The sequence below is a fragment of the Delphinapterus leucas genome, chromosome 11 (genome assembly GCF_059928025.1).
Source record: "Delphinapterus leucas isolate spDelLeu-1000000601 "Yukka" chromosome 11, BTC_Dleu_Yukka2, whole genome shotgun sequence".
NCBI classification, from domain to species: Eukaryota; Metazoa; Chordata; class Mammalia; order Artiodactyla; family Monodontidae; genus Delphinapterus; species Delphinapterus leucas.
In genome coordinates, this window is record NC_143139.1 from 70,789,077 (window position 1) to 70,804,308 (window position 15,232).

The 15,232-nt window shown below is 34.5% G+C and overlaps 1 protein-coding gene across 1 annotated transcript in view; it reads right to left on the reverse strand.

Annotated features, from left to right (window-relative positions):
- Nucleotides 1-15,232, reverse strand: part of ZC3H11D (zinc finger CCCH-type containing 11D) — a 31,401-nt gene that overhangs the window by 8,354 nt on the left and 7,815 nt on the right. The window contains 4 exon segments of the mRNA XM_089921087.1: nucleotides 5,310-5,423; nucleotides 5,505-5,598; nucleotides 5,600-5,634; nucleotides 6,795-6,953. Of these exon segments, the coding sequence (XP_089777213.1) occupies nucleotides 5,310-5,423; nucleotides 5,505-5,598; nucleotides 5,600-5,634; nucleotides 6,795-6,953 (402 nt within the window).

The following is a 15,232-nucleotide window of genomic DNA, read 5'->3' on the forward strand; positions in this document are numbered from 1 at the left end:
GAGTCATATTCCATTGTATATATGTACCACATCTTCTTTATCCATTTGTCTGTCAATGGGCATTTAGGTTGCTTCCATGATCTGGCTATTGCGAAGAGTGCTGCAACGAACATTGGGGTGCATGTGTCTTTTTGAATTATGGTTTTCTCTGGGTATATGCCCAGTAGTGAGATTGCTGGATCATATGGTGATTCTATTTTTAGTGTTTTAAGGAACCTCCATACTGTTCTCCATAGTGGCTGTATCAATTTACATTCCCACCAACAGTGCAAGAGGGTTCCCTTTTCTCCACACCCTCTCCAGCATTTGTCGTTTGTAGATTTTCTGATGATGCCTATTCTAACGGGTGTGAGGTGATACCTCACTGTAGTTTTGATTTGCATTTCTCTAATAATTAGTGATGTTGAGCAGCTTTCATGCGCTTCTTGGCCATCTGTATGTCTTCTTTGGAGAAATGTCTACTTAGGTCTTCTGCCCATTTTTGGATTGGGTTGTTTGTTTCTTTAATATTGAGCTGCATGAGCTGTTTATATATTTTGGAGATTAATCCTTTGTTGATTCGTTTGCAAATATTTTCTCCCATTCTGAGGGTTGTCTTTGTGTCTTGTTTATGGTTTCCTTTTCTGTGCAAAAGCTTTGAAGTTTCACTAGGTCCCATTTGTTTAGTTTTGTTTTTATTTCCATTACTCTAGGAGGTGGATCAAAAAAGATCTTGCAGTGATTTATGTCAGAGAGTGTTCTTCCTATGTTTTCCTCTAAGAGTTTTATAGTGTCCAGTCTAACATTTAGGTCTCTAATCCATTTTGAGTTTATTTTTGTGTATGGTGTTAGGGAGTGTTCTAATTTCACTCTTTTCCATGTAGCTGTCCAGTTTTCCCAGCACCACTTATTAAAGGGGCTGTCTTTTCTACATTGTATATTCTTGCCTCCTTTGTCATAGATTAGTTGACCGTAGGTGCGTGAGTTTATCTCTGGGCTTTCTATTTGTTCCATTGATCTATGTTTCTGTTTTTGTGCCAGTACCATATTGTCTTGATTACTATAGCTTTGTAGTATAGTCTGAAGTCAGGGAGTCTGATTCCTCCAGCTCCGTTTTTTTCCCTCAAGACTGCTTTGGCTATTTGGGGTCTTTTGTGTCTCCATACAAATTTTAAGATTTTTTGGTTCTAGTTCTGTAAAAAATGTCATTGGTAATTTGATAGGGATTGTACTGAATCTGTAGATTGCTTTGGATAGTATAGTCATTTTCACAATATTGATTCTTCCAGTCCAAGGACATGGTATATCTCTATATCTGTTTGTATCATCTTTAATTTCTTTCATCAGTGTCTCATAGTTTTCTGCATACAGGTCTTTTGTCTCCCTAGGTAGGTTTATTCCTAGGTATTTTATTCTATTTGTTTCAGTGGTAAATGAGAGTGTTTCCTTAATTTCTCTGTCAGATTTTTCATCATTACTGTATAGGAATGCAAGAGATTTCTGTGCATTAATTTTGTATCCTGCTAATTTATTAAATTCATTGATTAGCTCTAGTAGTTTTCTGGTGGCATTTTTAGGGTTCTATATGTATAGTATCATGTCATCTGCAAACAGTAACAGTTTTACTTCTTCTTTTCCAATTCATATTCCTTTTATTTGTTTATCTTCTCTGAATGCTGTGGCTAGGACTTCCAAAACTATGTTGAATAATAGTGGTGAGAGTGGACATCCTTGTCTTGTTCCTGATCTTAGAGGAAAGGCTTTCAGTTTTTCACCATTGAGAATGATGTTTGCTGTGGGTTTGTCATGTATGGCCTTTATGATGTTGAGGTAGGTTCCCTCTATGCCCACTTTCTGGAGAGTTTTTATCATAAAAGGGTGTTGAATTTTGTCAGAAGCTTTTTCTGCATCTATTGAGATGATCATATGGTTTTTATTCTTCAGTTTGTTAATATGGTGTATCACATTGATTGATTTGAGTATATTGAAGAAACCTTGCATCCCTGGGATAAATCCCACTTGATCATGGTGTATGATCCTTTTAATGTGTTGTTGGATTCTGTTTGCTAGTATTTTGTTGAGGATTTTTGCATCTATATTCATCAGTGATATTGGTCTGTAATTTTCTTTTTTATAGTATCTTTGTCTGGTTCCAGTGTAAGGGTGATGGTGGCCTCATAGAATGAGTTTGGGAGTATTCCTTCCTCTGCAATTTTTGGGAAGAGTTTGAGAAGGATGGGTGTTAGCTCTTCTCTAAATGTTTGATAGAATTCCCCTGTGAAGCCATCTGGTCCTGGACTTTTGTTTGTTGGAAGATTTTTAATCACAGTTTCAATATCATTACTTGTGATTGGTCTGTTCATGTTTTCTATTTCTTCCTGGTTCAGTCTTGGAAGGTTATAACTTTCTAAGAATTTTTCCATTTCTTCCAGGTTGTCCATTTTATTGGCATAGAGTTGCTTATAGTAGTCTCTTGGGATGCTTTGTATCTCTGCGGTGTCTGTTGTAACTTCTCTTTTTTCATTTCTAATTTTATTGATTTGAGTCCTCTCCCTTTTTTCTTGATGAGTCTGGCAAATGGTTTATCAATTTTGTTTATCTTCTCAAAGAACCACCTTTTAGTTTTATTGATCTTTGCTATTGTTTTCTTTGTGTCTATTTCATTGATTTCTGCTCTGATCTTTATGATTTCCTTACTTCTGCTAACTTTGAGTTTTGTTTGCTCTTCTTTCTCTAGTTCCTTTAGGTGTAAGGTTAGATTATTTGAGATTTTTCTTGTTTCTTGAGGTAGAATTGTATTGCTGTAAACTTCCCTCTTAGAACTGCTTTTGCTGCATCCCATAAGTTTTGGGTCATTGTGTTTTCATTGTCATTTGTTTCTAGGTATTTTTTGATTTCCTCTTTGATTTCTTCAGTGATCTCTTGGTTATTTAGTAATGTATTGTTTGGCCTCCATGTGTTTGTGTTTTTTACATTTTTTCCCCTGTAATTCATTTCTAATCTCATAGCGTGTGGTCAGAAAAGACGCTTGATATGATTTCAATTTTCTTAAATTTACTGAGGCTTGATTTGTTACCCAAGATGTGATCTATCCTGGAGAATGTTCTGTGCGCACATAAGAAGAAAGTGTAATCTGCTGTTTTTGGATGGAATGTCCTATAAATATCATTAAGTCTATCTGGTCTATTGTGTCATTTAAAGCTTGTGTTTCCTTATTTATTTTCATTTTGGATGATCTGTTCATTGGTGTAAATGAGGTGTTAAAGTCCCCCACTATTATTGTGTTACTGTCGATTTCCTCTTTTATAGCTGTTAGCTGTTGCCGTATGTATTGAGGTGCTCCTATGTTGGGTGCATATATATCTATAATTGTTATATCTTCTTCTTGAATTGATCCCTTGATCATTATGTAGCGTCCTTCCTTGTCTCTTGTAACATTCTTTATTTTAAAGTCTATTTTATTTGATATGAGTATTGCTACTCCAGCTTGCTTTTGGTTTCCATTTGCATGGCATATCTTTTTCCATCCTCTCACTTTCAGTCTGTATGTGTCCCTAGGTCTGAGTGGGTCTCTTTTAGACAGCATATATATGGGTCTTGTTTTTGTATCCATTCAGCAAGCCTGTGTCTTTTGGTTGGAACGTTTAATCCATTCACGTTTAAGGTAATTATTGATATGTATGTTCCTGTGACCATTTTCTTAATTTTGGGGGGGGGGTTGTTTTTGTAGTTCCTTTTCTTCTCTTGTGTTTCCCACTTAGAGAAGTTCCTTTAGCATTTGTTGTAGAGCTGGTTTGGTAGTGCTGAATTCTCTTAGCTTTTGCTTGTGTGTAAATCTTTTGATTTCTCCATGGAATCTGAATGAGGTCCTTGCTGGGTAGAGTAATCTTGGTTGTAGGTTCTTCCCTTTCATCACTTTCAGTATATCAAGCCACTCCCTTCTGGCTTGTAGAGTTTCTGCTGAGAAAACAGCTGTTAACCTTATGGGAGTTCCCTTATATGTTATTTGTTGTTTTTCCGTTGCTGCTTTCAATAATTTTTCTTTGTCTTTAATTTTTCCCAGTTTGGTTACTGTGTCTCAGCGTGTTTCTCCTTGGGTTTATCCTGTATGGGACTCTCTGCACTTCCTGGTCTTGGGTGGCTATTTCCTTTCCCATGTTAGGGAAGTTTTCGACTATAATCTCTTCAAATATTTTTTCTGGTTATTTCTCTCTCTCTTCTCCTTCTGGGACCCCTATAATGTGAATGTTGTTGCGTTTAATGCTGTCCCAGAGGTCTCTTAGACTGTCTTCATTTCTTTTCATTCTTTTTTCTTTACTCTGTTCCGCAGCATTGAATTCCACCTTTCTGTCTTCCAGGTTACTTATCTGTTCTTGTGCCTCAGTTATTCTGCTATTGATTGCTTTTAATGTAGTTTTCATTTCAGTTATTGCACTGTTCATCTCTGTTTGTTTGTTCTTTAATTCTTCTAAGTCTTCGTTAAAAATTTCTTGTATCTTCTCGATCTTTGCCTTCATTCTTTTTCCAAGGTCCTGGATCATCTTCACTATCATTATTCTGAATTCTTTTTCTGGAAGGTTACCTATCTCTACTTCATTTAGTTGTTTTTCTGGGGTTTTATCTTGTTCCTTCATCTGGTACATAGCCATCTGCCTTTTTATCTTGTCTGTCTTTCTGTGAATGTGGTTTTGTTCCACAGGCTGCAGGATTGTAATTCTTCTGGCTTCTCATGAGTTCCTTGTTTTATATGCAGAAAATAACGTTCTTCTTATCTTGCCTTCAAGGGCAAGATGTTCACCAACAGAAAAGTAAGATTCATCAGAACATAAGATCCATAAAAGGCACAGCTTTGGAATTATTCCCCTGCTTTGCCCTTGAAATTGGCTGGTACACAGGAGGCACTCATTCAATGAACAAACACCCTTGTTCTGCTGCTAACGTTGTTCTATGATCTCCCTTTTGTCCTTCTAGGACTAAGTTGTCCCTTCTACTTATAAAGAAAAATCTACACCTGTTTCACAGGGAGATTTATTTTCATAGCCAAATAAAATGGTAAAACCAAATTATTTACAGAATTATTGCATGGGGTGTGTAGTGCTACCATGTGTTTATTAAGTCTATTCATTCTGTGGTTCCTCTGGAAATACAATTACATTAATAGCAGCTTTTCATATTAAATTTAGGTCATCCAATAAAATCACTTCCTTCTCACTCTCAATTCTGATGTATTATCATTTGCCTTCAGTGCATACTTTACTAAATAATTCACAGCCTATCATACCAAGTACCTCTTATTCATCACCTTGAAATGCTTCCTTTTCATTCCTTACCTTCCTGCAATTCGCTTCCATTTTCCAAAGTCTTTTCTAACTCTTTTTCCACTGTAGAGGCTATGCTTTTAGATGATAAAATACCTGGAGGAGTATGAAATCTGTAGTATTCACCTAATCTCCCAAAAGAAAATTAACAGTTAGTGTACGTCTCACATCAAATATTAGAAAATCCACAAATGTTTGATTCCTTACCAGATTTATAACACATCTCCTTTATTGCTCTTTTTTCTTCAATTTCTTCAGGAGTCTTTGTCCATAAACTAGAAGCATCTATAGGATATATATATATATTTTAAATTAAATTGTCCCAAAACCAAATAATCTGAAAATGTATAAACCACAATGAAACATCCCACACATTGTTCTCATGAATGGATTACTGTTTTAAAAAACATTTAAAATCAATAATTTGCACATTGTCAAATGTTTCTCATTGCTATATTTTACATTTTAGATATAATCAGTCAAGAGGAAGGAAATGACTATACATTATGTGTCTTGAGATGAGAAGCTGCAGGTACAGATTCACATTTGAGATCATCTTTGTTTGCTTGCTTGCTTGTTTGTTTGGAAAGGAAGATGTAAGTATGGGAGACCCAGAGCTACAGAAGAAAAGGACACATCTCCTTCCTCCTCTTCTTCCTCAAAGTCAGTTTTTAAAATTAAAGGATGGTGAATGGGTTGCAATATATCCTCCTGAGGTTTCAGGGGCTCCCAACTCTGGGACAGAGGTGCAATTCCCTCCTGAGTTTGTTTCTGTAGTAAAACACCTACAGAAAATATGTCACATTTCAATTTTTCAATGTGCCCACATCCTGTATCTCCATGGAAAGACATATTCCAGGGTAGAGACAGACTGAGAGTTTATTTTTCCACATGCCTATCTTGTTTGTACATACTTATTGGCACTGCAGGACTGTGACGATATGGGAGGAATAGCATGGGCTACACTGCAAAAGACCTGGCTTCTAACCTTGTTTATACTTTGGCAAGGATTACCTGGGATAATGCAGATGATAGTGCTTTATAAATTATAAACTACTCTATTGATCTCTATAACTTGAAGGATTAAATGTGAGACAGATGGATATAATCATGTAATAGATTGACACTCATGTATATCAATGTTAAGTTATATATAAATAATAAATGTTATATAAATCAATGTTATCAATATTAAGTTATATAAAAGTAAAACAGGTTATTAGTATACCTACAAGCAACTGTGCATATTTAAACATGAGATCTGTCTTCTAGCCATCATACAACAAAAAACTTCCAATCCAAATGATAAGCATATGTGTACACATAGAACAAATTAGAACATAATGAATTTAATATACTTAATAAAATGAAAGCTATTTTCTCACCCAAATCTGCCTTATATATTACATTATACACTTCTAATAGTTAAACAAATATGTAGAAAATACCATGAGGTTTTTGAATGTGCACTGTAAATCTGAGAAAAGTTTTACTAACCATTTTGTTCATCTTCTTCCTCCTCTTCTTCCTCAAAGTTTGTTTTTAAAATTAAGGGATGGTGAATGGGTCGTGATATATTCTCCTGAGGTTTCAGAGGTTCCTGACTCTGGGTTGGGGGTGGAATGCCTTCCTGAGTTTCTTTCTGCGGTGTGATATCTATAGAAGAAATGCAACATTTCAGTCTTTTCAAGGTACACGTTTTGGTGCATGTTCAATGATCAACTGTTGTCCTCCTGATTAACTGCATGTTTGTTAAAAGGTGTCTTTTCTTATTTCTGGAAAGGTCATTGAACTAACTTGCAAAAAAATATCAACATTTTGCTGGTAAGGTGTGGAAAATATGCTAATTCATAGACTTTAGATAGTAATTATAACCATGACTTGGTATATATGATACTTTGATATAAATACAAAGTGATCATAAGCATTACTGTATTCTTACATTACATCCGTGGGATAAGAATAACTTAACTAATCACATTACAATAATTTAACAAAGGCAAACTCATATAAGACATAGCTTATAATGGCAGAGTATACGTGTTCAAAAGAGGAAAAAATCCAATGGCTGGGGGTTGATAACTTCAAAATGAGAATAATACTTTCAGATTCCTTTATTGACTCACATGGGTCAGATTGACCAAAGCTCTAGGTCATATTTAAATGTTCTGTAACCTTCAAAACTAACCAGCAAATAATAGAAAAAGCCAGTGAACACATGTATCTTCTATCATTACTTATTCAATTTTCTTGGTTTTTCAAACCAATAGTTATCAAATTTGGCTAATTATCAGAATCAAATTTAAAAATTATTCAAATCATCTTTTGGGTCTCTGTTTTTCAAATTTCTGATTCAGCAGGTCTAAATTAAAGCCTAGAAATATGATACTATTTTTAAATGCCTCAGATAATTACAAAATCAGTCAAGTTTGGAAACCACGGCCCCGAATCAATGATCATCTATGTGGGGTCCTGGGTCATGGGAAGGCTTTCAGTGGGTTTGCCATCCCAATAATTTGAAAGCAATCTATCGTATTCCAGATCCTTAATTTCCACATCCATTTTCACCCTAAAATTAGTTTGCCTGAGAGCAAGCCTCAGTTCACAGTAGTGTTTTCTCCACTTTACAAAATAAAGCTCTACTTTACCCATGCCAAAATTTTCTATAACACATTGCCCGAAAAAGAAATCCTCCTTTACTGATTAATCAAACCACCATGAACTCATAGGGCTTTTTCCATTACCTTGACTTATACACATTTCTACCAGCAGAAAATCATGTTGTGATAGGCAGAATAATGTTCTCCCAAAGATGTCCAAGTCTTAATCGCTGAAACCTGTGTATACATTAGGTTATACAGGAAAGAGGAATTAAGACTGCTAATCAGCTGACCTCAGAATTGGCAGATTATCCTTTATAATTCAGGTGGGCCTTTGAAAGTAAAAGAGAGATGCAGAGGAAAAGAGCCAGGAAAAGAAGTGTGACAGTGGAAGCTAAGTCAGAGTGATACAGTGTCAGAATGGATACATTGCTGACTCCGAGGTGGAGGAAGGGGGACATGAACAAAGGAATACTGAAGACCTCTAGAAACTTGAAAAGGCAAGGCAACAGATTCTCTCCCAGAAATCTCCAGAAGGAATGCAGCCCTGGAGACCACCTTAATTTTAATTCAGAGAGATCTCATCAAATTCCTAAACTATAGAACTACAAGACAATAAACTTGAGTTGTTGAAGTCACTTAGTTAAGGGTAAATTGTTACAACAGTAACAGAAAATGAATACACGGGGTATTAGAAGAAAGTCCTATCTGGTTGGAATGTTCTGAATTCAAATGCATAATAGAGTATGTTGCTAGTTAAGAATTTTTGTTGAAAAATTTTGCTTGCTCCATTTCTAGACTATTGTGAAAGAATATGTCACTCTTGAAAAAAAGTCTTGTGGTGTCAATGAAAAGAGAGCATTAGTAAGAAACTGTGAAGGAAAAACATGGCTTTAAACAGAACTTTTTAGCTATTCTCAATACATATTCCCAAGACTTGTCATTAGCTTCAAAGAAAAGCTTCACTGAACATTCAATACAAGTTAAAATCACATTTTATAAAAGCTTTATTGAGATATAATTCACATACTATACGATTCCTCATTTAAATGTATAATTCAATGTTTTTTAGTATATTCAGGGAGATGTGCAACCATCACCACGGTCAGTTTTAGGATATTTGATCACCCCAAAAAAGGAAACCCATACCAGTTAGCAGTTACTCTTCATGTCCACCCAATGTCCCCAGTCTTACACAAGCACTAGTATACTTTCTGTTTCTATGGATTTGCCTATTCTGGATATTTCATATAAATGGAATTATACAATATGTGGTCCTTATACATGACTCCTTCCACTTACCGCAGTGTTTTTTATAGCCAAATAATATTTCACTGTATGCATATACCACAATTTATCCATTCATCACATGATGGACACTTCTGTTATTTCCACTTTTTTTGGTTGTTATAAATAATGTTGATATGAATATTGTTGTGCAAGTTTTTGTGAGGACATATCTCTTAGGTATATACTTAGGAGTGAATAAGTAGGACATATAGTGACTCTATGTTTGATCTTCTGAGGAACTGCCAGACTGTTTTTCAAAGCAATTGCACCATTTACATTCCTACCTGAAATGTATGAAGATTCCAATTTCCCTACATCCTCGTCAACTCTTATTATCTTTTTGATTAAACTATTCAAGTAGATGTGAGTGGCATCTCACTGTAGTTTTGATTTACATTTATCTAATGGTTAATGATGATGAGCATCTTTTCATGAGCTTATTAGCCATTTGTATATCTTTGAGAAATGTCTATTCAGAGTCTTTGTCCATTTTGTAATGGGATTGTCTTTATATTATTGAGTTGTAAGAGCTCTTTATATATTCTAGATGTGTCTCTTATCAGATGAAAGATTTGCAAATATTTTCTCCCATTCTGTAGGTTGTCTTTTCACTTTCTTGATGGTATTCTTGAAACACAAACGTTTATAATTTTGATGAAATCCAATTCATTTTTTTCATTGATTGCTTGTTTTTCTGGTGTCATAACTGAGAGGGGTTTGAGTAACCTACAGTTTCTTATAAGAATTTTATCATTTTAGCTTATATTTAGGTCTTTGGTCTATTTTGAGTTAATTTTTGTAGAGTATAAAGAAGTCTAATTTTTTTTATGGCTATCCAGTTTTCTTAGCACCATTTGTTGAGAATACTGTTCTTTCCCCCATTGAATGGTCTATGCACCCTTTTCAAAAATCAATTGACCAGAAATTGATTTATGGAAAGGTTTAGTTCTGGTCTCTCAATTTTATCTCATTGATCTACATATTGATTTTTATGCCAGTACCAGATGGTCTTGATTACTAGTTTTGTAGTAATTTCTACATTTCAAAATCAGTAAGTATGAGTTCTACAACTTTGTTTTTCACTTTCAAGATTGTCTTTACTATTCTGGGTCCCTTGAAATTCTATATACCATTGATCCTTGAACAACACATGCTTGAACTGCAAGGGTCCACTTGTACATGGATTTTTTTTTAATAGTAAATACTACAGTACTTGACAATCCAAGATTGATTGAATCTGAGCATGCAGAACCATGGATATGGAGGAACTGCAGATTCCAGAGAATCCTCTGAATCTATAGTTATCTGAGTATAACTATAAGTTATACTCAGATTTTATATGGCTTGGAGGGTCAGCTCCCCTAACCTCCTCTGTTGTTCAATGGTCAACTGTACATTTTAGAATCAGCTTGTCAACTTCTTCAAATAAGTCATTGGGGATTTTGATAGGAGTGGCATTGAATCTATAGACCAAGTTGGGGGGTACTGCCATATTAACAATAAAACCAATCTATGAACATGGTCTATCTTTCCATTTTTAAAGTTTCTTTAATTTTTTCAACAACGTTCTGTAGTTTTTGAATGTTTTGTTCTTCTTTTGTTAAAGTAATAACTAAAAATTTTTAATGCTGTTGTAAGTGTAATTTTTTTTCATTTCATCTTCGCTTTGTTCATTGCTAGTATATAGAAATACAATCAATTATTGTATATTAATCTTGCACCCTGCTGAATTTATTACTTCTAATAGTTTTAAACAAGTTTTTAGATTTTTCTAAATGAAAGATCATGCCATATGTAAATAGAGATAATTTTATTTCTTCCTTTCCAATCTGAGTGCCTTTTATTTACCTTTATTGCCCAATCCCCCTGGCTTTAATATAATTGGCAAGAAAACATCCTTATCTTGTTTCTGATTAAGGGGAAAGGCTTTCAGTTATGCCAGTAAGTATATTAGCTGTGGATTTTTCATATATGTCCTACATCAGGTTGAGGGAGTTTCCTTCTACTTTTAGTTTGTTGAGATTTTTATCATGAAAGAGTGTTGGTTTTTGTCAGTGCTTTTTGTTCATATACTATGATGACCATGACCATGTTTTTTTTGCCCTTTATTCTATTGATCTGGTGTATTACATTATTTCATTTTTTGTAGTTAAACCAACCTTGCATTTCTGGGATAAATCCCACTTGGTCATGAACTAAAATCCTTTTTTTAATGTTGGATTTAGTTTCCTAGAATTTTATCAAGTATATTTGTGTGTATATTCTGTATAATCCTATTAATGTTATATTACATCTGTAATGTGTTACAAACCCCAAACACATCGTTATAATTATTACTTTCTATAACTTTATATTTCTTAAAGTAGTTGAGAGGAGAAGGAAAATACATATCTATAGAGTTTGACACATTAGCCTTCTTATTTATCATTTCTAATTTTCTTCATTTGAGTTACCACCTGGTATCATTTCTTTACAATACAGGTTTGCTTTCGCATGCCTCTTTTGTGCTGTTATTGTCAAATATATTACATTTCCAAATGTTATAGGTTCAAAATACAATTATATACATGTACATATATATATTTTTTTCTTTCAGTACTTTGAGTATGTCATCCTACTGCCTTCTGGACGACTTTTTTTCTGGAGAAGTCAGCTGTTAATCATACTGAGATTCTCTTATATATGACAAATCATTGTTATTTTGCTTCTTTCCAGAATTTGCTTTTGTTTTGGCATTTACCCTTTTAACTATGATGTGTCTAGATGTGTCTATCTTTGGGTTTATTCTACTTAGCATTTGTTGCGCTTCTTGGATATGCAGATTAATAATTTTCATCAAATTTGGGAAGTTTTCAGCCATTATTTCTTTGAATATTTTTTTCTATTTTCCCTCCTCTCATTCTGGTACTCCCAGTATGCGTGTCCCACATTTCTCTGAGGTTCTGTTCATCTTTCTTTTTCTTTTTTTTAATTGAAGTAAAATTGATTTACAATGTTGTGTTAGTTTCACATGTACAGCAAAGTGATTCAGTTATACATAAATATACTTCTATTTTTTTCAGATTCTTTTCCTTTATAGGTTATTATAAAATATTGAGTATAGTTCCCTGTGCTATACAGTAGGGTCCTTGTTGGTTATCTGTTTTATATATAGTAGTGTGTATATGTTAATCCCAAACTCCTAATTTATCCCTCCCCCTCCCCCTTTCTCCTTTGGTAACCATAAGTTTGTTTTCTATGTCTGTGCGTCTATTTCTGTTTTGCATACAAGTTCATTTGTATCTCCACCCCCCTTTTATTTTTTGGATTCCACAGATAAGTAATATCATATGATATTTGTCTTCTACGTCTGGCTTACTTCATTTAGGATGATAATCTCTAGGTCCATCCATGTTGCTGCAAATGGCATTATTTCATTCCTTTTTTATGGCTGAGTAATATTCCATTGTATAAATAAAGGGAGAGGGCCCAAATCAATAGAATTAGAAATTAAAAAGGAGAAGTTACAACTGACACCACAGAAATACAAAGGACCGTAAGAGACTACTACAAGCAACTATATGCCAATAAAATGGACAACCTAGAAGAAATGGACAAATTCTTAAAAAGGTACAATCTACCAAGACTGAACCAGGAAGAAATGGAAAATGTGAACAGACCAATTACACGTATTGAAATTGAATCTGTGATTTAAAAACTCCCAACAAACAAAAGTCCAGGACCAGATGGCTTCACAGGCAAATTCTACCAAACACTTTTCTTTTCAATTCTATACCTTTTTCAGACTATATGATGTCCACTGATCTATCTTTAGTTTGCTGATTCTTTCTTATGTCAGCTTAAATCTGCAGTTGAACCCCTCTAATAATTTGTCATTTTAGTTATTGTTCAACTCTAGAATTTCTATTTCATTATTTTTCATAGTTTATATACTTTTCCAATAAAATTCTAATTTTATGTGCAGTAATTATTTATCTAAGTTTGTAATGTAATTATGTTATTTTAATAAATTATATATCAATAATAATTGCAATGACAACTCAATCCTAAAGAAATGTATTAAAGAGATAAGTTAATGACTATAAGGCTCCATAATGTGTAGTCTTGTTCTTATAGTGAATTTAGACTTTAATTTATCCTATTTTATTTTTATTATATTTAAATTTGACACCTATTTGCTTTTAAGCTTGGAGATGATCACCAGAAGGATTAGGCCTCTTTTGAAAATATCTGGTTTAGCAACAGTTAAATGAAATCTTTTTTTTTTTTTTTTTTTGGCTGTGATGGGTCTTGGTTGCAGCATGCGAGATCTTCGTTGCCGCATGCAGGATCTTCATTGCGGCATGCAGGATCTTTAGTTGCGGCGTGTGGGATCTTTTAGTTTGGCATGCAGAATCTTTTTTTTTTTAGTTGCGACATGTGGGATCTTTCTTTTTTTTTTTTTTAGTTGTGGCATGCGGAATCTTTAGTTGTGCGTTCAGACTCTTAGTTGTGGCATGTGGGATCTAGTTCCCTGATGAGGGATCAAACCCAGGTCCCTGGCATTGGGAGCATGGAGTCTTAGCCACTGGACCACCAGGGAAGTCCCTAAATGAAATCTTTTTCAAAAGAATCCAAAACCTTTTTAAATTTGTTAGCAGATTAAAGTTTAAATTGCAAAAAGACTAACTGGCAGTTTTATATTCCCAGACAAAAAATGCAGGACTCAAGTATTGAACTGAGTGCTTAAAGATAACAGACAATGGCAAATCAACTAATGGGAAATTGCTTTTGGCAAACACCTCATTCTGGAAGAGCACAGCTGGTAACTTAGATAGCATTGTTGTGGCTCCAACTCACCTACTTAATATGGACCACGTGATGGGCCCTAATTCCTTGATCAGAGGCCCTAGAAATTTTCACAGGTTACACATTTAAATGCGTAAATTTTATCTTATTTTAACTGACTACAAACTTACATGTGAATTGCATAATGCTATGTATGAAACAATAGTTATATTTCGCTACCAAAATATCGTCATTAATCCCACCCTGATCACATGCACCTATTGAAACATAAAGGTAGATTTTAAAATAAAGATATAACTTTGTAATTTAATTTTTGTCTAAGGTGAGATGATTTATTTTCCCGGTTTTGGTTAATATGAACCTTGGTAGGTAAATGTCCCTGGAAATATTTTAGGAAATATTAGGTCTACAAAAGATCAAATTATACCTTCTGAGGTACTGAAATATTTTTAGAATGAACAGATGATGCAGTAGGTTCAACACATAATTCAAATGAGCTTTGTAGTTTCCTCCAGTCTGGAAATTGAATCCTATTTCCTAGAGCACAGACATCTGTCTGGGCAGAGAAAAAATATTTACCTGCTTAACATGAATAAATACTTTTCTGGACTTCCTGGGATAGAATTAGCCACTATGTGAAAGGTAGTACTATGTACCTATGTTTCGTGGTTGGGATTCATCAGTAAACAAAATAAAGATTCCTACTCTTACGGAATGTTCATTCTATAGGGAAGAATCAGACAACAAACAATAGATGTAGTAAAGAAATAAATTATATTTTATCTGAGAAAATAAGGGAAATGGCAAAAGAAAGCAGAGCAAGGCCAGGAAGAATGTGTAGAGAGGAAGTGGGAAGGCTGCCACATTTCAAACAGAGTATTCAGGGTAGACCTCATTAACAGATGATATTTGAGTAAGGCCTTGAAGAGGTAAAGGAGTTTATCATAAAGCTGTTGAGAGAAGGGCGTTTCATGCAAAGCCCTTGAAGCAGGAGCCTACTAGCAAGGAGAAGCAGGGAAACTGGTATGGTTGGAGCAGAGTGAGCAAGTAGAACAGCTGCAGGAGATAAATTCAGAGAGGAAACAGGGCACCACATCAAGTACAGTCATTTAGCCCTTTGTCAGGACTCTGATTTTACTCTGAATGAAATGAAAACCAGTTGGAGGGGTGATGTCTGATTTATGCATAAGATTATCACTGACTGTGCTTTGAACAGACATAGAGGGACAAGAGTTGAAGTAGGAAAACCATTTAAGC